Raw genomic sequence first — 26,750 nt, forward strand, 5'->3', positions numbered from 1 at the left:
GGAGCACCAGCGCCTACTGTGAACACAAACCGAATGATCTAATCTTGTTGACAGTCAACATCTCAATATCCCAGCTCCTTATGAAGACAGACAGGAAATCAGACTGTGTAGAGTTCTCTAAATAGTTGCCTGTGTTATTCACTGGTTACGACGCTTTCGTGAACCATTCTGTGTGTTGAGTCTTGACCTCTATGAAGTCTGAAAGGTTGAGGAAACTGTCTGATTTGAGTGAAATGTATCTTAAGCAAATTTATGTTGTTTTATCAATTTTTCCGAGGTATTTATTAGTTTATTAGTAGTGTGAGGTTGTTTTAAGATCGTAGTTTCTTCGATGTTTCACCAAAATCCTCACAGATTACACTGTTTGGTTGTGTTGCTGTTCTGTAATGAGTTATCGTATTTATTTCTCTGGTCTGAATTCACGTTCTAACAGTTGTTGCTATGTGAACCTAAATTCTACATGGATATATGATCCATTATAAATCTTGACTGTAGCTATTCACGTAAAGGAAATTTTCAAATAGTTCTGATTATTCTGAAAAAGGAAATGAATATAAATCCATATGTGTAACTTAGAGGAGACTTTGAGACTCATACATCTGGAAATAAAACAACAGAGTAATTAGCCTGAGATGACCTGGAACGGCAGAGGTCTAGCAGAAATCTGGTAGAACTAACATAACTTCTAAAGGACTAGTAGGGCTAGCAGGTGTTAGACTGGCAGATGACTGGTATATCTGCTAGAGGACCCCATACACCAACAGGACCGACAGAGGACCTGCAGGTCTGGCAAAGCTGGTGGAAATAGAAGAGACTGACAGTAATCCTGGGGAACGAATGAACTACTACTGGGAGAAGCATCTAATAGAACTAGAAGAGCAGAAGACTGAAGGACTAATCAAGGTCCAGTGGAAAACTGCCAGTGTTGGTGGTAATGCATTACAAAAGCCACGTACTGCAGTAATATATTACTTTTTGCAGTAACAAAGTAATATAGCTTGCAACTAATACCATTTCAGTAATATTATTAATGTATCATGATGGAAAATGTTTGCCATTGCTAAAGCTCCAGCTTTCAGCAAACTTGGTCCAAAAGAGGTGTGTGTGTCTGTGTGTGTGTGTGTGTGTGTGTGTGTGTGTGTGTCTGTGTGTGTCTGTGTGTGTGTGTGTGTGTGTGTGTGTGTGTGTGGTAGGCTCAGCAGCACACTCCGTTTTGCCTGGGTTGCAGAATGCAGATAAATAAATTCATTCAGTGCCTTTCTTCATCGTCAGAGCCCGCGCAGGCAGCTGCACAGATTAAAATGTGAGACGTGCGAGTTGGAAAAGCAGGTCTGATAAGGCTTGTCAGCAAAATTCCTGTCAAAATCAATCATAAGGTAAGTTAACGTTGCCATAGAGACCAGGTTATGCCAAGGCTGCAGTGGCACTAACATTATTTTAATATAAAACCAAAAATGATGCTAGTTGTAGCTCAGCAGTTATTGTGGTCAAACTAATAGTATAATCAGTAATGCACTGTTCTACACAGCCAGTAATATTCTAAAGTAACATTACTTTCAGATGAAAGTGAATGGTAGCATATAATATATTACATTTTGAAGACCGGTAATAGTGGCAGAACTATAGGTAGGATGAGTCAAGGACATGGTTGTGCTGGTCAGACTGGTTAAGGGTTAGGTAGGTGTGGTCAATGTCATGGTTGGATCAGTGGGGCTAATGAAGGGATTGGTAGAACTAGTGGGATTAGTGGAGGGCTGTCGACAGTTTGAGGTCTGGAAGAAATGGGTATTACTCGCAGAACGAGAAGAAGACTGATGGGACTAGTCCAGGTGTGGTAGAAAACTGGCAGGATTAGCAGAAGTAGGACGAGTCAGAGCATAGAAAAGATAGTCAGGACTGGTTGTATTGGTAGAGGACTAGTAGACACCAGTTGGACATGTGAACCTGTAGAGGACTGATTGAGAACAAGCAGGACTAGTAGACTGGAGGGTGGCTGCTGTTTTGTTCCAGTCCTGTTTACTTGTTTTTTTTTTCCTCTTTCTTCTTTAAGTGTAGTTGGTCTTCCCTTCTTTTCTTCCATGCTGATTTTTTTTTATTAATTTACTAAATTATTCTAGGTTTATTTCTTTGCTGTTTTCATCTGTTTTGTGTCATTTTTGTCTATGCTGTGTTTTCTTCCTGAGAATGAAGTAAGTCAAAGCTCGTGTCCTCCTCTCTCCTCGCCTCCTCTCCTCTTTATTGAATCACGGTGAGTGTGAGTGAGCAGCAGAGACACAGCGACAGAGAGCGAGGGATTTCCATTGAGACAGAGGGGCTGTCATCACCGCTCACCCTGAATATCATCACCTCAGTGATTCAAGTACACTGTACACTCTCTGTCTCCGTGTGTGTGTGTGTGTGTGTCTGCCGCCTTCCTCTACACACACACACGTCCCTTTGCGCTCACATAGACTGACAGTCAGGTGGCGATTCTCTGCTGTTTGTTTTGGGATTTCTCTTCATTGCTTTTTATTATCGCGGGAGCAGATGATAGAGGAGAGGAGGAGGAGGAGGAGGAGGAGGGGGTGAGACAACTGTCTCCCTGTCGATGATGTGGAGTAGTTTCCTGAGTCAAGGTAGGAAGTCCTTCTTCTGTCTGTTTGTTTTTGAGCTCCACATTTAGCCATTTGCAGTGTTAGCATCTTTTTCCGTCTATAGGTGTGTGTCTTTGGGGGATGGTGGGGATTACGTGACCCGGAGGTCATGACCCGGACTCGAACCTTGAACTGAGGTTGTTGTTGTCTCTGCTCACAGCGTGTTCGGTCTAAAGCTGGTGGTTTCACTGTGGAAGCTGTTGTCGTCTCAGAGACAGAATCAGCTGTTCCACATCACAACTAAGTACCCAGTGTCCTGTAATGTAGTTTCTATTTTGTTGTAGTGTCATCGCAGTTAATCTGATCAATCAATCAGTGCATTTCTATTGATCTGTTTTTGTTTGGAGCTTGAATATCTGAACAGTGTTTTCTCCTGGCTGAGACAAGACGTTCAGCCTCCATTGCTTTATGTGTTCACTCGTAAATGCGATGAACTTCTTCTGTGCGCCCAATACGGAAATCTGACATTTTCCAGGCCTGTCGTTAGTCAAATCATTTTAAGCAGATCACTTCTAGAAGATTCCTGGAAGAAAATGTTATTAGGAGACAATAAAGGCTGTGATTGGTCCACTGAATCTGTGACTACTTCCTATCTGTCTGACTGTCTGTCTGACATTCTTCTCATTATAGATAGCATGGCTGCTGTGATTACCCACACACTGCTGCTCATCACTACACCACAGTGTGTGTGCGTGTGTGTGTGTGTGTGTGTGTGTGTGCGCGTGCATGCGTGTGTGTGTGTGTGTTTTAGAGTAAACAGAGGACATACGCAGACACAGTGGTATCCTTTGTCCAGTGTGTGTCTGCTCTCCTCTTTGCTTGTGCACTGTGGTTGCACTCGTTGGGCCTGTTGTGTTTGCTGTTGCCTTCCCTGGATTCACAAAGATACTTTAAACTGGTCTGTAGTGGTAGACCAGTCATTATTTTTGCTTTTAGAGTAATCCAATTCAATTTACCTACTCCCAGACTGACTCTGAACCATGTTTCCATGGTAACATCCAGTGGCACCTGCTGACCAATGGCACAAAAGAGGAAAGCATGGCTCATGAGTTATGGTCCAAAGACAGTAATGTGGAGTGAGTAATGAGAAGGGAGATGTTTTGGAGAGAGTGCAGTAACCTGTTGGAAACACTGAGTCCTGCCATGTTAAGACACCGCAGTGTCTCAGCTCTGCTTCATCTCTGCTCTCTCTACATTTATGCTCCTGGAAGTTTCCTGTATAGCTACACTCTTTGCTGAATTTTCCCAGTGAAATGTCCTTCTGAACATCTCCAGAAGGCAAATATTGTCTTCTGGAGGCAGTTGCTCGGTCGGCCATATTTTTAGTTTGAAATAAGTCTTAATTTACACAGAATTCGTGACAACTTGATGAATGTAGACATAGATCTGATTATCAGTTAGATCTAAGCTGGAGTCAAAGTCTGTCTTTGTGAACGTGGCCTCAGTTTGCTGACTGTGCTGTTTCATTTGCTGGGTCGTTCAGTATAGTTGCAGTTGCTCTGCGGCCTCTTTCAGTCAGAAACAGAGTGATTTATCACACAGATATTAAAGTTTCCATCATGGCTGCTGCCAAAAAATGAAAATCCCTTGGATGAAGATTTTACAAAAGGGACAGATCAGATGAAAATACACAGCAGCTTTTTATTCTCCGCTCTGCTCAGTACTTTCAAGTCTCGTCACTTCTGGCCATAGAAAATATTTCAGAGCGAGAGATATTTTCTAATCTGCTGTCAGATTTCCATGACATTTCCTGGTCACATTCATGCCCCACAGAGGATGAAGCTCATACTGTAGACAAACTCTAACATTTTTTATCTCCACTACTGCTACACCTAAATAAAAAAATCCTGAGTATTTTGTTTGGACTGTCCACCACTTTAGTATACAGGGTTAGACTGGTTCTAATGAAATTTTTCTTGCAGGTAATTACACTGTTTTTTTCTGTATTATTTCCCACTGAGTCTCAGACTGGAGCTCTCCTGTCTGCCTTCATATTCCTGATTGGTCTGATGTGAGTCTCTCTCTCTCTCTCTCTCTCTCTCTGTGTGTGTGTGTGTGTGTGTGTGTGTGTGTGTGTGTGTGTGTGTGTGTGTGTGTGTATGTACGTGTGTTATTTTGGATGAAGAGGGATCTGAACGTGACCTACTTAGACACACACACACACACAGGCTTGTTATGCTAATGTGTGTGTTTCTGTGCATAATAATAATGCAGTGTGATGTCTAATGCTGCCGTCAGCAAAACCACACTCAGTCTGTGTCGCTCTCCCGCTCTGTGGATAAGGAATGTTTAAGATGCAGATGAAGGTAGCAAGATCGCTTCTCCTCCCAGCAGGATCACAGGCGTATTAATATCCTGCATTCTTCCAGGCTTAATCTCCAGATGCAGTAATTTCAGCTGCAGTGTTTCTGCAGTGGGAAGCCAGTGAGCCAGTATTGTAAGGATGTCCCATAAGGGCTCCACCTGCACCACTTTATAAGAAGGATGTTCTTATGGAGCTGATGGGCAATTTACTTATTCATAGATCAACATTTTGGGAAAAACACTTGTTTCTGAGCATGAGATATCAGATATCAGATGTCAGGACGTGGTTAGTCTAGCTTAGCATAAACACTGGAAGCAAAGGGAAACAGCTAGCCTGATGTCCAAAGTTAAAAAACTAAACTATATCTACCAGCATTTCTAAAGCTCACTAACATGTTATACATTGTTTGTTTAGCCTGTACACAAAACAAAAATGTAAAAAATAACAAATAATAAAATAAACAAATAATTTAAGGGAGTTGGGTGCTGGAATAAAAAGAATACATAAACAACATTTGCCAGTGTTAGCCATCTGGCTAATTTTCTGCTGCAGTCCTCAAGCAAGATGTTCTAAAACAAGATACTGAACCCCCAAATTGCCCCCGATGCTGCGCCGCCGGTGTGTGTGAGTGACGCTCGTAATAAGCAGGTGGATAAGCCGCCATACGAATGTGTGTGCGAGCGGGTGAATGCAGGCTTGTGTTGTAAAAGTGGTTTGACTGGTTGTCAGACTAGAAAAGTGCTCTACATTTTAGACTGGATCAAAGTGTTCGACTGTCCGACCGACCTGTAAACCCTAGAGCCAATCATGGAGAAAATACTGAAAATGAAGTAGTAAATGAACCGATACATACCCAGTCTTTGCTCTAAGGCATTCATGATGTTGCACTCCTTTGGATATGTTACCAGACTAAAACAAAAGTGCATTACATAGTCACACATAGTAAGTACATACAACATCGGAGACGATCACATCATGAAGTTCAAAGTGTGCAGGGCAAAAGAAGAGAGTTTGAGAGAGAAGCCCTCACCTCTACACGTCTGACCAGTCACTGCGTGAAGTCAGCGTGTTGGTCACATTCTTTTGGAAAGTTTGGATGCAGCCGCTCCTGTTCACACATCTGAGAGTTGTTGAGGTCGAGGGTTTCAGACGTTGTTCGACCATCCTGCAAGCGCTTGTGTTGACGCACGCTGACAGCCTTACTGCAGGTCTGTCAGGATTAACTGGACTCAGTTACAGTGAGATTAGATCCTGCCACCAGTCAACAACTGAAACATCTCATATCACACTTTTTTACTTACCTTGATACTCTTTGTATTATTTTAACTGTGAACCATCTGCGTTTATGTGTGTCTGTCTCTCTCACAATCACAGACACAGACACACACACACACACCCACACGCACATATATACACACTGTGCTCTATGTAACAGGAGATGGTGTGAACCAACAACTGCTCTCTGATCTCATCCCACATACACACACACACACTCACACACACACACACACACACACACACACACACACACACACAAACACACACACACACACACACACACACACACAAGCAGTGACTGCAACAGGGTAATTTAATCTTTAATCCTCCAATATAATCTATAAGTAGTGTGTGTGTGGTCGTCTTTCCTCTCTCTCGCTCTCTCTCTCTCTCCCTCTCTCTCTCTCTCTCTCTCTCTCTCCCTCTCTCTCTCTCTCTCTCTCCCTCTCTCTCTCTCTCTCTCTCTCTCTCTCGTCCCTGGGGATAGAGTTTCTTCTCTCTGGAAGAAATGGCAGCAGGGGATTAAGAAGTAACACACACACACACAGAAACACACACCTGACACTCAGGGTTTGGGGGTTCAGATAGCGATGACACATGCCACTCTTGCTCCAGTCAACTGATACACTCTCTCTCTCTCTCTCTCTGTCTCTCTCTCTCTCTCTCACACACACACACACACAGAGTGAGTGGTGGGTGTGTTTGGCTGTTGGTCTTTGGTTCGTAAAAAGACGAGAGCAGAGGAACACGGTCAGACTGAGAACAGCGGAGAACAGTAGACGACAGAACACAGTAGATTAGGATAAATACAGACAGGGGTGGAGAAAAAGTTGCAAAGAACAGAAGTTAATCTGCGTCGAGATAAAGAAAAAAAGACGTCCGGCTCAGGTAGGAACCTTTAATTTCATCCTCATCGCCATCCTCCTCTTCCTCCTCCTCAGCCTTCATCACTTCCTGCTGCCCGTGTGAGACGCGTCTCCGCTGCTGTCGGTTTCACTTGGACTCCATCCATTCAAATCACTTTACAGTCTGATTAACAGCACCAGATGTTTCTCTTTTCTCTGCTGAGTTGGATGATGAGCTAATGAAGCTGCAATAGCAGTCTGGATGATGATAAACTGACATTTATACCACAGAAAAGGCTCCATCACACAACTCCTCTCCAGCACAGCATTCGCCTCGCTGGGTTATCCAGTATCCAGAGAGGGAAGAGGGTTCAGTTCGCTGTGATTGATCAAGGAGTTTGAAGAACAGCAGATTTGTCGCTTTGCATTTCATTTTCTCTGTCTAGGTTTGATTTTGATCTGACAATTGACTCTGAATCCCCTTTGATTGTTTTTGTTCCTATTATATTTGTGGAGGTTTTTATGCCTTTTTTGTTTTTGCACTGGTTTGGTAAATATTTCTGTAATTCTTTACTAAAATTTTGTATTTGTTGTTTTGAGATTAATTTTCTATTCAGACAGTTTTAGCTTGTGTGATACCATCTATTTTCTATTGAGTGTGGCTTCTGCACTGCTCCTGTGGCTGCAGTCACATTCATGAGAGGCCCTCCTTTAACGACACACACCTGAGTCAGTTTGACACCTCTGGACCTGATGAAGAGCCGGTTTGGGCTTGAAATGTACTTTTGCTAATTGTAATGAATTAGAAAATACTTTGAAAGTGTTGTGAGTCTTTGGGCAGCAGAATTCAGGCTGGAAGAAAGATGTGTTTTACACAGCAGTTAATTCAAACCTTTTACCCTTTGATCAATTAAGATGAAACTGTATTGACTCGATTATTTGAGGTAATTTTTCTTTCTCTTGAAAAAATGTTTGTTATTCACCAGAGGAAATTTGATATTTTGTAGACATTTTTTAGGATGATTTTACTTGTTGTTTTGTATACTTGTGGTGATTTATTGGTCACGTTGCTGATCAACTGACTATATGTAATAATTGGAGACAGCTTAAAAAATTATGCTGATGAAGGCCAGATAGCAGAAAACACTGGGCTAAGACAGTGTGGTGTGCTGGAGGAGAATTGTTGACGTGTCGAAGCTGCACTTCGCTGCGTGTGTGTTCTCAGAGTCAGAAAGCAGTAAAATCATACCACAGGACACATCACACAAAGATGTGGTCAGCACTGTTGTATGTTGTTACATAAGGTTTAGACCGTATTGCGTTTTCAAACCTGCGCTGTTCAGCTCAGTCAAATCCTTGTTGTGGTTCGTTTGGGCCGATCTGAACACAACCTCAGTGAGATCCATTAGGCGCCTTTCATACCTGACCTGTTTGTCGTAGATCAGATGAACTTGAGTGTTTGCTGTCAGTCAGACTGGTGTGGTTCGTTTGTGGTGCAAAAGCAAAGCAGACCAGCCGTGGTAGAGATGCAACTGAATACATTTGCTGATGGTGAACTATCACTGAAGCAATCTGTACAAGCCATCTATAATATTGCCCAAAATCATTTAGGTAATCATGTAACACGTCAGCCTGTGTGTGTCAGCATGAGATTTTATGGCATATTTTGCAAAGAATTTCATTTTGCTATCTTGTGAGGAAAACGCTCCTCCAATCGACGAGTTCTTTCTTTCTTCACTTACAGAAAATAACTGTAACCCTGTGGGAGATGGGCTGAAAGTGAGTTAAACCAGAGATATGTTAATATTACAATACACAACGCCTCCTTTTCATCCTGTTTCTACCATCTGTCATATTAATGAAAAATAAGTGCAGTTTCAGTCTTGACTAATGATATATAGAGAAGTAAATAACAATGTTGTACTCCTCTGCACTACATTTCAGGGAGAAACATTGTACTTTTGGCTCCACTAGTTATGAATTACTTTATTAAATCAAACCAAAGATACGATCACCTTTTATGATGCGTTTGCTCCCTGTAAAAATCTCCTCTTCACGTCTTATTAGTATATAACTGAGTCTCTAGCATTTGTTTTCTCGAAAGGTCCATCAGACAGGACGTTCAAGCCTTTTAGTTTAGTTTTCAGTGCAAATCAGGAGGTTTTCTGAAATTAGGGTTTTATTTTTTTTTGCATTAATGGCAGCTATGTGTCTTATGCTTCATATACAGCCACATGTTAGACAAGTTCACTTGAATTAAAAACAGGCTGGCATACCAACAGTACACTAATACAAATAGATTTTTAATTTTTTTTTTTTTAATTTTTTCCAAAATTCATCAACATATCTTTGCAAAATTTTTTGCTTAATGAGCTTAGTGAGTCACAGGCTGGTGAGTAAACTCCTGCAGCTGATGAGCTAATGGTTAACACGCTGGTGAGCCAGGAACATGCAGATGTCAGTCACAATATCTCTGTGAGCAGAATATAACTACTCTAACTATTGACTCAACTTTTGAGGGACTTGCTCTGTTGCTGTAGATTTTGCTGCTGATACTTATAAGTTTGATGCCTAGAAATGTCTGAAACACAGCGACTTAAGAGAATACAGGCAGAGGGCAGGGACTGTGCAGATGTACACACTGCACCACACTTCACACTGTGGGTCAGAAGTGATGATTGAGAGGGATTATTTTTGTATGTCTATACATAGGGTTTTTTTTTTTTTTATGAAAATCATATTCATTCTGCTTTTAAGTAAGGTTTTGAACTCAGATGTTTTACTTTTGGCCATTTGGTTTTGATACTTTTACTTAAGTAAAGCATTGAAGCGAGCCGACCTGCTAAATGTTGATTAATTGTCAGTTGGCAAGCTCGTTAGTTTGGCTGCTAACGGGACAATGAATTCACTGTTTGTTCAAGAAACATATTTGTATCACTTACTCCCGTTTCATAACTGTGAACTGTTCCTCTTTTGTGGAGCAGATTATACTCGGTAAGATGGTTAGACAAATCTGGGTGGTTCAACACAGCTAATAAGCTACGAAGTCTTCCTCTATTTTGGACTTTACCGCTCTGTTCCCTCAGAGGTCAGCTCTGTCAACACAGCTTGGTACATAGAATTTCATCAAAGCTGAAGTCAACGCACTGATTGACTTTGCCTGTAAGACTGTGCCTGTTAAAGCCGTAGTTTGGATGACAACAAAAGAGCCGTGTTGATTTACTGACTTCATGCCGGCTGCAGAATGTCAAAAGTATCTCTGTCATTCAGAAATACACCGGTATGACTGGCACACTTTGCTTCAACATATAAGAGTGTTACTGTTTCACACAGCCTCTCGCTCGCTCGCTCTCTCCCTCTCACACACACAAACACACACACATACACACATACATAAGAAGTGTGTAGTGCAGCAGAAACATGAGTTGCTATTGGCCAACTGGTTGCTATGTGCCAGTTTTATTTTAATTACACCTACATAGCACTGTGTGTATGTGTATGTGTGTGTGTGTGTGTGTGTGTGTGTGTGTGTGTGTGTGTGTGTCTCCACTTGTTTATACTGTATGTAGCTGAGTTTAGTGTTTCATTTGCTATCAGATGCTTCCACACACCAAAAAACATTTTATTCACCTTGTTCCTTTTTTCTTCCCTGTCCTTCATTTTTTTAAAGTTAAAAAGTTAAATCAGCAGGCAGCTGATTGTGACACATATCATTCTGTAGCCTTGTTTCATTTCAGAGCAGGTTCATGCTGAGCAATAGTGTGCGGGGTAACATCCACAACATACTGAGCTGGTGGCTCTTTTAATGAGGAAGGAGTAGATGTAATTTTAAGAATTTCTAATGAGTAAAGTAACTATAACATGTCTGGAGGGTGTCTTCAAGAAACTGCTGTAATGCATATTGGCTCATCAGCGCTCCTCAGTTCAGCTCAGTTCAACTCAGTTCATCTCAGTTCCTCTCCACATCCTTAATCTACAAATAAGTTTTCAATCTGCTGGAAACATCACAGATGTTCTGTTTGCCTGCTCCTGCAAATAACTGAAAAGTTGTCTGCAAATGAATGATCTTCATTTGGATTTATATACCAGCGGGGGGATGTGACTGATTAAATATCAGCCACACTTCTTAGTAACTATGCCGACTTGGTAAATTATGGGGGTGGTTTGTGACAGATGACACAGAGCTCTGCAGGTCAGATCAGTTACAGGAGCTTCAGTCTGCAGCTGACGGCACAGCAGAGCCCTGTGGGAGATTTTGCTTCTTCTATCTTCATCGTGTGAACTTCCAAACAAACTTAATGGCTGTGTGCGTGCATGCGTGAGTGTGTGCGTGTGCATGCACGTTTGTGAGGTGTGAATGCCAGAGATGACCCAGACTGCAGCCATAATCGTAAATCTTGCAGCTGCAGATGAAACTGGACTAAGCAGCAAGTAACGGGATGCTACGAATTAGAAGGTGTTTAGAATCAATTTATAGACGGTTTAATCTCAGCAGCTGCTGATGTCAGCAAACACTGAACCAAGAGAGATCAAAGAAACTTTGATCATTTAGAATTTTTGGAACTGTGAAATGGTCTGGTTTTATTTATTTGATTTAAGGCCCGGTCACACCAGCATTTAAATGCGTGAAGTTCTGTGGGAAAATCTCTTCATTTCAGTGGAATCGTCTTGATTGATTTGCTCTTGGGGGCAAAGTCAGTTCATGGCAATTTTTAACTTCAAGTTCGACTCTGGTGAACTTTGACATGTGCACTGTTGACATTGTCAGTGCTGACCTTTGGGGGAACAGACATCATCAGAGCTCTTCCCTCTCTTGTTACATGCTTTGTTGCACCTGTCAGGGTGGAGCCAGTTACACCTTTATCATTCTTAATGGTGCCTGCAGTCCAGTGACCTCACATACTGGCCTGCATAGCTCTGCCCATCTTCAGCCTGAGCAGCAGGCTTCATCTGCTTGTATGAGTGAGGATGTGCAGAGCCTTCAGCCTTCTCTGGAGTTTAACTGCTCCAAAAAAAGGAGAATGGTTTGTGCACAGTGTCAGATTAGGGATGAATTATAAACTTTGAGAAATTTGTCTTCTCTTAGCTACCAAGCTAACGGAGCTTGCCACCTCTGAGAGCTTGTTTCCCTCCTTTAGTAACTCTGTTGAATGACATGTATAATCCTGAGAATAATCCACCAGCAGGGAGTAAACATCCGACTACAGACAGTAGTTTACCAGCTAGCCGTGTGACTAATCATACAAGCTTCTAAAACCACCAATTTTGCAAAGGTGCACCAATGAATTTTATTATGTCACTTTCCGCCGCATTAGTCAGCAATATCAGACTAAACTGGTCTGTTCCAGTTCCAGTATTATATTGGTCTGAACTGGTCACTGATCTATTCCAGTTCGAAACCTCTCAGCACTTTTGCTGGCCTACTTACTTCACTCATCAGATTGGCAGACTGCAGATGGAAAAGTGTTGTTCCAAAAAGCCTGTGAAGAAACTTTAAACTGAGTGTTAGTTTGTTTACAGGTGGCAGATCTTCTGACCAATCACCACCAGCCTGAAATAAAACTGGCTGGTGGTCTGGCTCGTTACTCCCTTCTTGGCTGGTTTTCATACTGGTTTGCAGACTGTTTCCATGTGGAAACAGTAGCAGATGTGTTTCAGTATTTATAGCACCTTCTTAGAACAGCAACTTACTGTAAGACGGAAGGGTTACTGTGTGCATGAGTGTATGTGTGTGTGTGTGTGTGTATTGTAACCAGATCTCAGAGGACAGAAGGACAGAATTAAGACGGCTCTGTCACCACACTGTTCATCATAAACACACACACATTCTGAGAGATATCTCCAATTCATACTGATCATATAGAAAACCACATCTGACTAAATGTAACTCTTTGTAGTACATTCATTCTGTCAAAATGACTTCAGTACAGTTAACGCTGCCAGCACCAGACTGAAAATCATTGGATGTTTGAGTGTGGTGTTAAGACGCTGAAACACTGACACTGAAATAAAGGTCAGACAGTAGTGAGACAGGGTTTGTAAAGGCTAAAGGAGTCCAGGAGAAGACTCCAATGGTCCTTGAGGTGGTCCTTGAACAGATTCACACAGTCCCTGAAGAACATCTAATGGGCGTATAAGTGGTTTAAGCAACCCTTGAGCAGACTCAAGAGGGTCCTTAAGGTACTTAAAATGGTCCTTGATGTGGTTTCAGTGGTCCTTGAAGAGATTGTGAGGTTTCCATTGTTCTAGAATTCAACACACAACACAGAGGGGAAAAATCATGAGACAGCTGGGAAAAAGTGCAGCAATGTTTGACCTTGTGGTGGTTTTCAGTGGTTCAGTTGGTTCTTGTGTTGTTTGAGTTCGAATGCTCTGAAATGACCTTGTGGTTCAAATGATCCTCCAGGTGGTTTCAGTGGTCTTCCGGGAGTTTGCAGGGGTTTCTCACTGCAATGCTTAACATACAGAATGCACTCACAAGTTGTTTCAGGTGTAAAAATGTCAGCTGGTGGTGGTGTACAGTAGTTAGTCCTCTCTCCCGCTCAGTCAGCGCACCTGATCACAAAGTACTTGTCAAACACTGTCATGAAGTGTTACTGACCAGCCAGTTAAACGTTTTTTTTTTTTAGTTATTGAGCAATCTGCAGTCTATTGTGTAAATAATCTGTTCAAATTTCTTCTAAATCAATTTAATGATCTTCCCCAAATTCCTTAAACTGTCACCTACACACTCATAGAGGGTCTTATAGCCGACCCACCTTTGAAAACTCTTCATAGAATCAAGTACACACCATGTATTAATGTTGATAGTGCACTCATCTTGGTAGTTAGCGTACAGTAAATTAATGTTCTGGACTATTTCCTACTAATATAATACAAACTGTCAACTGTCCCAACTGACTTGGGAAGCTACTAAATACTAAACACTGCCAATAAAAACTATGACATAGTGAGATGGTGAATACTTTTCTGTTTCACAATGGGTCTACGTACTCTTTCTTTTTTGTTTGTTTTGTTTTTTTTGTTTTGCTAATGACAGTCTGCAGGAGTTCAGATTCAATTTACTAGCATTACATTCTTCATTGGGACTATTCGTGGAGGCAAAGCTTTTATTTTGAAAGGTCCACCAAGCTGACACATTACACCATCTTTAAAAATAGACTCTAATCTGTATTTACTATCATAAATGATCTCGTAGCTAACAAATGTTGATCCAGACAGTGATCTGAGCTGTTGTGTGTCCAGCTACATGTGTTTGATTACAGCACGGTGTTGTGTCATGCTGTTCTGAACTTAATAATGAGCTGCAGTGATAAATACAGACACTGACTCACAGCTCTGCTATATGAGGATAAACTCAGAGAGCAGCAGCATGGCACACCGCTAATCCACAGCTAGCTAATGTCATTCTAAAAACACACACACACAGCTGGCCTGGTCTGGCCTGGCCTGGGTTCATGTTAAATCTAAAACCAAACATCTCAATCCAGTTTATTCAGATCAACATATAAAAGTCTTACAGACCCTCATTTGCAAGTGTCAGAACTGGAATTAAGACATGTAAGGGGTTAATGGGCTATAAGGCATTTAGAGTGGGTTAGGATGGGTTATAGTGCATTTAGGATGGGTTACAATGGTTTATATGGTGGTAAACTGAGTTATATTGCATTTGTTAATAGTTTTTGGAATGAATCATATTGCATTTAAAATGAAGTAGTCATAAAGTGCATCAGAATGGATCAGAATGGGGTTTTAGGCATTAAGAATGGGTTAGACTGAATTTCAAGGCATTCATTCATTCATTGGTTGCAATGGATATGAATGTTATCAGGACTTTGCAATGATTTAGAATTAGTTACAAGATATTCAGAATGGATAATTGTGTATTTAGAATAAATCTTAATGGTTTACAGTTAATTTGTGATGGATTTGAGTGGGTTATAGTTTATTTAGAATGATTACAGTGAGCTATACAATAGTGTGCTATAGCACAATTAAAATAGGTTAAAATGGGTTATATTTTATTTGAAATGGGTTTCAGTTCATTTACAACGGATTACAATGGATATAGTCCATGTATTTAAAATTGGATAAAAAGGGTTTACCTAAATTAAGCTGGACAGATGGATAAGACCAAAACTTCACCTCCTCCTCCTCTTCTTCCTCCTCCTCCTCCTCCTCTGTCAGGGCTGATTCAGTTGCTCTCAGTGTTTCCACCCACACTCTGTTATGAAAGAATTCACTGCAGGCCTTCTACAAGCTGTGACTATAAAAGTAAACGGACAGAGGAAATACGCTTATTCTCCATCAGATCTACTGTCTGTGTATACTGCGTACATGTATATGTAACACCTCATATGTAACCAGGAACAGGTTTAAATCTGGATTCAGCCTTCAGAGGCAGGACTGTTTTTCCTCGAACAGTCCAGCACACACGAATGATACAAAAGTAAGGTGTTAATATGAATCTCTGTGGCTTTTAGATGTGTCTTGTACCTAATTGTTCAGGTTATGATAATTACTTTTTGAATTACAATTAAGACTTAAGTATTTTCTCCTTGTAGTTTCACAGCTGTTTTTCTTCCTGTTTTTGTTCAGTTGTATATGGAGTGATGTGTATGACCCTTCATTTGGTAGCCGTGGGTCCCACTATAGGTGCTCCATTAAGTGTACTTGAGAAGCACAGAGCGACTTGACATATGGACACATTATATGAGCCACTCATTCAACGCCTCTCTCTCTTATTCACCGTATTTTTACCTCTGCCTCCAGCAGCTGCAGCTCCATATGTTCTTTATGTTGTTACTGTACAGCAGATCAGCTGCTCAGGTCTCCAGGTTGAAACCACATAAACATCAGTGAGGTGGATTTTCCTCCATGTGTTCTTCTTACGTGTTTGTATCACTCAGAAATATCTTTGTTGAGGTTCAAGCCAACGGAGGAGCTCAAACTACATTTACTGTTTACATTAACGCAAATGGTGACTGATCAGTTTGACTGAGACCTGAAATCCAGCAGCAGTTTGTGTCTTCAGAGGTATTTTTTGATCTCACAGATGCCTCCTGTTTGCCTGAAATGATGAAATGTTTTCTCTGAGGCAAAACCACATTTAAATTCAATGCTTCCACGGGCTGAACGGATATAATGTACATTCCATTGAAGAAGAGGAGGAGAGTGGAGTGGTGCAGTCTGTAGCAATGTTGTATTTGTTCCACCTTGGGCAAATTTTTGTTAGTTCAGCCTGAAAGTAAACATGCGTGAGATCAGAAACTGGTTTTTAAGATTTACTGACGGTTACAGCAACTTTTTCTCAGAAAGACACAAATGAGAAAATGTTGACAAGAAAGAGAACAGAAAGGGCGGGGATTCTGAAATCAGCTTGGAAGAGGGTGGATTTTGACAGGATGTCACCTTTGATTGACACTGAACGGACTGACAGTCATCTCCATTGCTGCCCCAGGAGCTGAAGAGCAGTCAAATCGATCAGATATTCAAAATCAATCAATCAATCTATGCCTCTCTGTTTCCAGGAAGTGGGTGTAGTGCAGTGGGTGGGGCGTTGCCAGGGCTCGTAGGCGCCACTGGTCCCTCGGTGATGATGAAACCGTTCCTGTCATTTCCTGTCGAGACGACATCGCCAGTTGGACTTTTCCCAAACTTCAACACGGTATGACTATGTGTGTGAGGGACAGTAACAGTGACAGGGTGTTGTAGCTGCCGGCAGTACAGACAGACAGTTATAAAGAGACCTGTCACTTTGTCAGTATCACTCTGCCATCAGCCAATGCTGAGTAGACTGGTGACCTCTGACCTCTGTGTGTTTCCTGCAGATGGACCCGGTGCAGAAGGCCGTCATCAACCACACCTTTGGCGTAACCTTGGTACCCAAGAAGAAACAGGTCATTTCATGTAATGTCTGCCAGCTGAGGTTCAACTCTGATGTGAGTGCCTGTGTTTGTGTTTCTGTGTGTGTACTTTTAATTTGTAGATCTGATTCTTCATGCTTTTCAGTCAGTCTGATTATGGTATGCCTTTATGATGAACTTCCTGTCAGTGGATCTATCCATAGTTTGGTCCTTCTGGAACCAGGATGTCTGGAACTTCCGCTATCCAACAACTCCAAAGTTGTCTGATTTACAGTTGTAACTGTGCCAAGCAAATACGTCCAAGGCTAATTGCTGCTAAAACTATAATGTCTCCCTTTTATATTTAAATTTCTGCAGCTGTACAATACAAGATACAAAATGTAAATCAGACAGACAGTGGTACTTTGCATGGCTTGTCCGTTAGTTTGTGTAGTGCCTATTCTTTTAGGTGCATATATAATCAGGTGTAACCCTGACTCGTGTATATTAACACAGTGCTGTGGAAATGACACGCAGCTCATTCACATGGCTGCTGAGAGGTAGCAGGCTGCCTCGTTAGTGACATGCCAATCATGCACGACTAATGTGTGAGCTGGTAAAATGATTCATGAGTGAACATGAAAACAGGAATCACTGCTGAGGAGAGGAGTAAGGCTGCATTAACTCTCTAATAAGCTGAATAAAGTTGATTCACAGAGCTTCCAGACGGCCACATGAGGACACTGTTAACCTGGAGGTTTGTTACAGTGTACTGACACACTGTTACCCTGGGCTTGTTACACTGTGTGGTGGCACCTAATATGAACATTTTATACAGTGTCGAGATAATCTGTTTTAATACACTGCATCATAACACTGCATCACATTTCAGGTTCCACATTTTAAGTCCATATACATCCCAACACAGAGTAGATCTCAGACCTTTGGTATTAGCATGCATCTGTATTTGGATACTTATCTGAATCAAGAAATCACATGTAAATGCAGACTACATATGGGGGTGATTAGGGGTGATAAAGATCATGGGCGAATGAATTGTAATGACTTTGGTGATCATCTGAGTTGTCTTTCTACACTATTACCAGGTCAAATTTTTAATTTGTTCAGTAATGTGTCAAGTACTCAGGTTTAATACCTACAAAACCATTATGAAATTCCCATCAGTGCTAAGTGCTAATTAGCAAGTGTTAGCATGCTAACTAAATTAAGAGTGTGAACTGGGTAATTATTACCAGCTTAACATGAGCATTGCCACTGTGAGTACGTTAGCATGCCGACACCAGCATTTAGTTCAAAACACAACCATCCTCAAATATAACATCACAGAGCTGCTAGGGTGTCTTGTTTAGACGGCAGAGATTGCAGCTAAATGTTGGAAAGATAACGTAAGAGAGTGAGGCTGATAATCACTGATACTGACTGCTATGATGTATAATAAACACAGTGTTACAGTGTGCTGTAGTGTTTTTGGATGCTTAAGATTAGTTTACCTTGTCGGAGCTTGATAAGGATTTAAGTTTTTGAAGGGGAACTGCACCAATTTCACATCAAAGTCTGTCTGCAGGTGTTTGGGACTATTACTGCATATGTGGAAAAAAAGGTTGTATAAAGACTTTTGTGTCTCCAAAGGAGGCTGTTTGAAATTTCATAAATGTCCTCAAGAGGTGTCACTTGAAGTCACTCGACTACAATTTTGAAGATAAAAAAATCGGGGGTGTGGTGGGTCTAGCAGCTGGCCTTTATTAGGTAGTAGCAATGTAAAACACCCAAATCTCCAGCTGAACTGTAGGCGGTCGAGGGTTGCATTGTGGGTAAAGTAGCTGGCACGGTTTGGCCAGGAAGAAGAACTAATGGAATAATAATATGTCTGGTTCTGCTGCATTGATTTAGATTTTGATTCTGACAATGTTATAGGAGTGCTGTGCCAAGTGGAGTTAGGGGAAGAGTAGCTAGACAGGAAGTGACATCAGGACTTCCAGAGAAACAAGCCCAAACACAAAAATAAAACTTCTGTCTCTGTATTTCAGTCTCAGGCAGAGGCTCATTACAGAGGCAGTCGTCACGCCAAGAAGCTCAAGTCTCAGGAGAACAAGGCCAAGGCCAAGCTGTCAATCACTGCAGAGACCAATGGGAGCAGCACAAGTCCTGCTGGCCCCGCCCCTCTTGTTTCAGCTACCACCAACACCAATCAGCACACAGGTTGATTTTATCTACCAGTAACACTGATATGAACACTGTCACTGATTATGTTTTATTTCAGGAGAATGCATTTGTTTCTATATATCACAGGATATTTTGAATTATTTCCTCTTCTTTTTCCTTTTCCTCCTCTTCTTCCTCTTACTCATCCTCCCTCTAGAACTCTTATCTAGCCTCATCGACTCCTCATCTCCTCTCAAACCCTTCCTCCTTCCCTCTTCGTCCCCTCTCTCCTCCTCTTCCCCCTCATCTAGCAGAGCAGGCAGTGAGCCTCCTCCCTCCAGTCCTCCCTCCGCTCTCCCCGCCCCGGGCCTCTCCTCTTCCTCTTCCTCTTCTTCCAAAGCCTCTCCGCCTCCCCCTCCTCCGGCTCCTGTCACCACCTCCTTGTCCTCTGCTCCTCCCCCTCCTGCTCCTTCCCAGGCCTCCCCCCAGGATGCTCCTCTCTCAGTGGAGTCGGAGGAGGAGAAGGCGAAGAAGCTGCTGTACTGCTCTCTGTGTAAAGTCGCCGTCAACTCTCTGTCTCAGCTGGAGGCTCATAATGCAGGTGAGTGAGTGTTTCCATCGACTACTGTCATGCATTTTCAAATTTCCAGCATTAAAAACCCCTCTGTACGCTACCCGCCCAGCACCAAATGACAGACAGTCAAAGTTAGCCACTAGCTGGTGAACAAAGTGGTGCATTTAGCAGCTAAAGAGCTAAACATTTCCCTCAGGAACAGATGGAGACCAAACATAGAGCTAAAAGAGTATATTATACAATGCTGGACACCAAATTAAAGATAATTGCTCTGTACCTGCTGTACGTGTCAATCGGCAACTGTTAGCTAACATATTTGCAAAATCAACTTAAAAGGTGACAATATGTTTGCGTTGTGTGCGCAGCTTGTTTCCAAAACATTAACAGATTTATTCATCTTCATGTCTGCATTGTTTCTGTCTTCTCTGTTTGCAGGTTCAAAGCACAAGACAATGCTGGAGGCTCGGAGCGGCGCCGGGCCGATCAAGGCCTACCCTCGACCTGGAGCCAAGCTGAAGAACGGCAGCACCTCCGCACTGAAAGGCTCCGGACTGCAGAACAAAACTTTCCACTGCCAGATCTGTGATGTCCATGTCAACTCTGAGATCCAACTCAAACAGGTAGAACTGCAGCAGGTGCATACAGTACGACGTATTTTAACATTACTTTATGCAAATCTAAGTCTTTGGCTCTTCTGTTCAGATCTAAAAACTCCTCCTCAACCAAACTCTGAGTCATGGTGAAGCAGTTTGTTCTGTCTAAACCCTCGACTTGCACCTGAGAGCAGAAACATTAAAACTTCAGCTAAAATTCAGCTTCTAATGCACATTTTTTACATAATTAGCATTGCTGTTTATTTCCGCTGGCTCTCTGAGTGTTTTATTTTATTTATCCATCTCACTCTCAAAACCATATCTGCTTATTGCTATAAATCATAATTTAGGTCAGTATTGTACAAAGCAAGTTGTATGAGTGTCCTGTGTAGTGAACTTTGAATCATTTCAGACATAGAAAATAGTTTTAACAATAATGATGAGGGTGAGAACAAAGATCTAATCAATCAAATCAGAAAGAGGAGTCAGATTCTCCTCAGGCTTGGACATGCTCATATTTTAGTGCCTCTTACACCAACATCAGTCTTTTTCTCCAAATGAATATTGAATTGAAATCTGAGAGTGTGCTGGATTCTTATCTCGTATTTAATTTTGATTTCAGCAAGAAGCTTGGTTCTTGTGTCTTGGCTTGGAAGTGTCACTCTGTTTCTTCCCCTTTATGGCTTTTCTCAGCCTTGATGTCAGTGTGTGTTTGGTGTTGCTGTTGCAGCACATCTCCAGCAGGAGGCACAAGGACAGAGTGGCAGGAAAACCCAGCAAACCCAAATACAGTCCTTATAACAAACAGCAGCGCAGCTCTCTCACTGTGAGTATCCCTCCACCACTCGCTCTCTATTTTCTATTCAGATTTGCTTTATTGTCGTGAGCCAGTCTGCACCGTCTTGTGCATCAATGCAGTAGATAAATGTTTAAATCAGGAAAGGGGCCTGGAAAAAACAATTTCACAACTAATTATTTGTTCCTGAATTAATTCATTTATGCCCTCATTTACTTTTTGTTTTCATTCCCCCTTGTTCATCATTTGTATCTCCTCTCGTTGTTTCCTCATCTGCTTGTTTCCTCTCCTCTCTTTATTCCCTTGTCTCTTCTGCTCTCTCTGTTTCCTTTCCTCGCCTCCTCTCCCCTCCTCTCATTGGTTCCTTTTTTCTCTGCTCTCCTTTTCTTTCCTCTCCTGTTTCCTCTCCCCCTCAGAAGGAGTTGGTGAAGCCCTCCCTCTCTCCCTCCTTCCTCTCCACTCCCTTCACTCCTCCACCCTCCTCCCTCACCTCCACCATCTCGCTCCCTCCCTCCTCTCTCCCCTCCTCTCCTCTCCTCACTACCACCTCCTCGCCCCTCACCCCTACCATTTCTCTCCACCCTCGCCCTCCAGCCCCCTCGTCCCTCTTCACAGCCTCCTTCCTGCGTCCGGCTCCTGGACCAATCAGAACGAGCCAAGGATCGATTCTCTTCACACCCTACTGATGGCAGTGTGCGCTGTGGGGAGTCAAGCTGATGACCTTTGACCTCTGACCTCCAGTTTGTTGGAGCTACAGAGGCAGAAGAGTCCAGAGGAGCCAGCTCTGTCATTGTGGCTGCAGGGATTCAAACCTGCAACCTTCTCACCTGACTGAGGCTTCAGAAAGAGACATGAGAGGACAGAACCTCCTCCTCCTCCTCCTCCTCCTCCTCCTCCTCCTCCTCCACCACCTCCTTTCAGGATCAGCTGCCTTCTCCTTCTTCTTCTGGGGTCCGAAAATGCACAGCTGACCCGACAGCAGCCTGTCACACAGACCTGAAGCTGTAAGGACAGAGCATGAAAGGTTCCCACATGTCCTGGACAACCTAGAATTTTTTAAGGTGGTCAGGGAAAAATCCTGGAAAAATTGCAAAATTGCCCCAAAATTTGTAGAAAGCAATAAGTGGTCCAGAAAAAAATCAGTATACAGCTTTTCTGTTGTCCCCATTCATCGTTTTGATGCTCCAGTTTCAGCTCATTCAAAACAACCAGCTTGAATGTTCAACTTGTGTGTGGAAACATAGCGGATGCTTAAAGAACCCCAAAGTACCTCATTCTTTATGACAAGTGACTCTCTGTGGCAGCCTGAATCAAATGAAAATAAAGCTGGTGAGGAACCGGAATCAACAAGCAGAATCTAAAGAGTCTCAGTTCCATAGCTGAACCTGTCCCTGCTTAAAATGCTGACAAATGAACATGATGAAGACGCCCTTGATGCGTCTTGTGTTGAGACCAGACTCAAAGGAGTTTGGAGGCAATTGGTTCTGTCTGAGCAAATCTCCTCTTCCTCCTCTTCCTCCTGCTGGAGGACCTAACCAGCACAAACCTGATGTCAGAGAACTCAGCAGACGTCCTCCATCATGAACGAATACTACTGCAGATGTCTTCCCGTCGTATCAACATTGGACTGTGATGTCACAGGTGTCCTCCCTCAGACGTCCCTACGCTCGAGTTCGACTCGTTCCTGACATACAGCAACAAGAGCAAACAAACTACGGAGAAAAGGCTGACGATATTCCATGTATGTGTTATTGTCAACAAATTCCTTGAAAACACCAAAGCCAGCTGTGTTAGTCCTGTGTTAGACGTCCCTGCGCTGTCTGTCTGTTCCTACAAACCCATTTGTTCCTACAGAAGATGTAAACCTTTAAAAGTTGTTCAGAGTTTCATTTTTAGCAAATGTTACTCAAACAGGGGGAAATACTGCATTTGATGGGTACTTTTCACCGCTATCAGTTTGTCCTCCAGATAAAGTTGTTCTCTGGATAAACCTTTGGTTTGTTTTCATCCTGTCGGATCACCTGACTGCTCGTGTTTCCTCAGCCAACCCCAAACAGCAAGCCTTAACAGAGAGCCCCATCAGGATGGTTCATTCAGGACGGTTGCTTGCTCGTTCTCGACCCCCTGCTGACTCAAATTGCTGTATGTTTGGAACCAGAGTTTGAACTGAAGTACGAGATCCTGATATCTGATGTCCACTCTTCTGCCTGTATCTATTGTCATCTCCACTGCCGATGTGTTACAGACTCACTCTGGGACCGGGCTACTTCTTGGTTTTACAGTACAAAAGGCCTTTTGTCCTGACTGTTGCCTGGTGTGAATGAGTCTGTCAGTTTTATTTCAGCCTTCCTGCTGTCGATGAGTCTGACTAGAACTTTCTGGAGTTTAAAGCGTCTGAGCAGAACGTTTACTGTACAACACTGAAACTTTTATCTCAGAGAGTCAGAAGAACTTTTTAAGACTTTAACACATCACTGGAACTTTTCACAACCTGCAACAGCAAAGGAACGTTTTCCTTAAATAAGCTTGTTCACTTTCCATGAGCAAAAGACAATATTAACATTTGTTTGGTTGCTTTTTCTGTGCTGTAATAATTTATTTTACAGTGTATGTTGTAAATATTTACCCAAAGCTTTTTCGTGACTTTCGAACAACCGCATGACTTCCATCCATCCAGCACAGGTCCAGAGATGGATGTCTCAACAATTACTGGGCAGATTTGCATGAACCCTTTAGATTCAGCCCCATTGCCTTTCCTCTAGTGCCACCTTCAGGATGAACGTCACATTTTAAGCTCAACTAAGACTCTACGGATAGCTAAACAACTAGCATGTTAAGTGTGACAAAATAATCTCTACTCAAATGTCCACTTGCTGGCTTTTTTGTCAGCTTTCAACTGCATGCCAGAGTCATGAAGAGAGATGGCTCAGGTGTCATCACATGCCATGTGTGTTGTGCTTTGATCATGTGATGACAGGTGGACATATATATAGGGAGATGGTAAACCCTGTTCAAAGGTGGTCTCTGACTTAGGAAATGAATGACTCCTGGGCCATGACGTTTGACCTCCTCGTCGTAAATGGTTTTGTTGTTCACAGACAGCTGATGTTGTGTTCATGGCTCACTAAGGAAGAGTGTGAGATGTGAAAGTGGACCCTTGAGTTGAGATTATTTTCTGTCACAAACTGATGATGGTCAGGAATGAACTTCCATGCTCAACGTCGGTATATTGTTTGTCTCTTTCGTTTTGGGGCTGTAAAGAACACTGCAGCCTCTGTGGGGCGCTAGCTTTCATTAGCAGTTTTAGTCTTACGCGTAATAAATAGAAAATGACCAGGTGGTTGTTTGACAGTCGTGAAAAGGGCTTTGCAGAACCAGGAGAAACCATAGAAAACTTTGCACAAAGTTAAAGACCAGGTGTAAAAGCTTGTCCTCCTCCATGGTGGACTGTATGTTGTGTGTCTTGTCCGCTCTGCCTTTTTATGTCCAGATTCTGTAGGCTCAGATCGACTATCAGGAATGTGAGCCAATCAGCATTTTACCAGAGGGAGCTTGTTCCGCTCTTTGATCAGTTAATTAAAAAGCATCTGAGCGAATGATGCAATGAGTGCTGGATGGGTGTTGAATCTTACCGGCTGGAGTAGACTTAAATGAGTCGCATTTGGTGTACAGCCAGTGCAGACAAGAGAGGCGATTACAGTGACCAGTGACACTGGCAGTGAACATATGGGCAAGAAATGCAAACCTATCATTTAATGGGGAGAAACATTCATGTGTACATTTGATGGAAAGCACTTTTTAAAAATGGTGTATATACATGTACATACAAAGCCACATCAATGAAAGACCCTTGTTTCTAAGCACATTGAGGAACACTGTGTGGACCAGACTTTAACGACTGGATAAGAAAAATCTGAAACATTAATAATAGAAGCAGAAATACTCTCTCCTAACTGGTTGATTTCACCATCTTTCACAGTGATTTTTATACTGGCTGTTTTTTTCTATGGTTTCAACTGGTCAGTATTTCTGTCTGTCTTCCTGCCTCCTCCTGAATAACTTGAAGCATCTCAGTCTTCCAATAATGAGCAAACAGGTTTAAGGACATTATGTGTATGTGTGTTTATCTATGCAGTATTTGGTCTCACGGTGCAGTAACTCTATCTCATCAACATGCAACTGTAAAAAGAAGACAAAGTGTCAAATCCATGTTGATGATGCTGATTAACCTCTGCGAAGGCTGTTTGACAGCAGCTTGTTGGAAACTCTGAGCTGTTCAATTGAACTTCCTCCTCCGTCTGATGATGTCATCATGATGCAATAATGTACAGATCAGCTGCTGCTTTTCTATTTGCTTTGCTTCCTTATCAGCAATACTGAGGCCTGAGTGTCTTGATACTAGTCCGAGTCTTGATGTTAGGGCCGACTTGCAATACTGGAATGAAACGAACAGGGATGTTTAAATTGACGTGTTGTTTCTCGGTGACATGACACAGACTTGTCATTTCTGTTCAAACCGTTGTAATGTTTTATGGAAAGCTGGGACTGTGAGTTTGTGTTTGCGTGCATGCATGTGTGTGTGCGAGTGTGTGTGCGAGTGTGTGTATATTCTCTCCGTGCTTGGATTGAACCTCTACCGTCTGATGTAATCGTTTTGCTTCCAGAATAAAAGCTCATTTTCCATTAACCCAGAGGACACGCAGACAGTGAATAACTGAAGTATTAATAGGAGTTGTTCGCTCAAAGTGCTGCACACAGAGCTGCAGTCTGAACCAGACAGTAGTTTTTTTTTTTTTTTAACACATTTGATACATTCAAATTAGATATGGTAAATAGAGTTTAGTTAAGTATGGTTTAGTTGGAAAGTTATTCGTCCCAGCGGCTATTGAATTTGAGTTTGATCAAACTTTATCTTAACATTGAAAAGTTCAACCTGCATCAGATTCAATCAGTACAACCCTTCTTCACCATTCAGACCTCTCAGAGATGATCTTGATTGATACAGCTGAATTGCTTAAACTGGATTGAAAGATGTTTCCTTTACCGTTCAGCTCAGAGCAGCAGTGTTCAACCTTCCTTAGACATTTTAACAAGCGACATTTTCTGCTCCAGAGAACCTCCGTCCACTTCTTCATGTACAGTATTTATTCTCCGAGCTTGTTTTTTATGATGATGATGACTATGATGCAAATTTGCAAACGCAAAACTTGTCAGGTTGAGATTATGTAACACCTCTCTCATCGTTTTATTTCTGTAACTTTATTTGTTTTCATTAAAAACTGCTGAACATCTGACATCAGTGGTGCCTTCTTTAGAAATAAAGATATTAGCTGATTGAGTCATCAACAGGAAAACATTAAATATTCATTTGAATTATTTTTGTTTTTTCTTCAGGGAATCTCAACACAGTTTATGTGACTTAAATGATTCCCATGTGTCTCAATGAGTCTTGTGTGACATGAAAGAGTCTCATGGGAGCTAAAACAAGTCTTACGTGACCTCAATAAGTCCTTGGGATCTTAAGAACTTGTCAACTGACCGTAATTGTCACATAATCTCAGGGATTCTCATACAGTTTCAATAAATCTCACAAGACCCTATGTGATCAAATAGATAACATGTGGTCTATAAGCGCACGTGTGATCAGGAGTTTCATATAACCTTGAGTCTCATGTAATTTCACTGCGTCTCATGAGACCCAAAAATCATGACGCTGAT

General features: G+C 42.1%; 1 protein-coding gene across 3 annotated transcripts in view; it reads left to right on the top strand.

Moving 5' to 3' along the window:
• The window catches only part of znf385b (zinc finger protein 385B), a 52,960-nt gene extending 26,634 nt beyond the window's left edge, over positions 1-26,326 (top strand). The window contains exons 5-11 of one of the 3 annotated variants that reach the window (XM_076746643.1): positions 16,592-16,728; positions 16,892-17,002; positions 18,955-19,126; positions 19,287-19,670; positions 20,079-20,263; positions 20,967-21,062; positions 21,449-26,326. In XM_076746643.1, the coding sequence (XP_076602758.1) occupies positions 16,592-16,728; positions 16,892-17,002; positions 18,955-19,126; positions 19,287-19,670; positions 20,079-20,263; positions 20,967-21,062; positions 21,449-21,718 (1,355 nt within the window). In that variant the 3' untranslated portion in view covers positions 21,719-26,326. The remainder of the gene's footprint in view (positions 1-16,591; positions 16,729-16,891; positions 17,003-18,954; positions 19,127-19,286; positions 19,671-20,078; positions 20,264-20,966; positions 21,063-21,448) is intronic. The other 2 variants (XM_076746645.1, XM_076746644.1) reach the window with 2 other exon arrangements.
• Positions 26,327-26,750: the final 424 nt, after the last annotated feature.

This window comes from Chaetodon auriga, chromosome 13 (genome assembly GCF_051107435.1).
Source record: "Chaetodon auriga isolate fChaAug3 chromosome 13, fChaAug3.hap1, whole genome shotgun sequence".
In the NCBI taxonomy this organism is placed as follows: Eukaryota; Metazoa; Chordata; class Actinopteri; order Chaetodontiformes; family Chaetodontidae; genus Chaetodon; species Chaetodon auriga.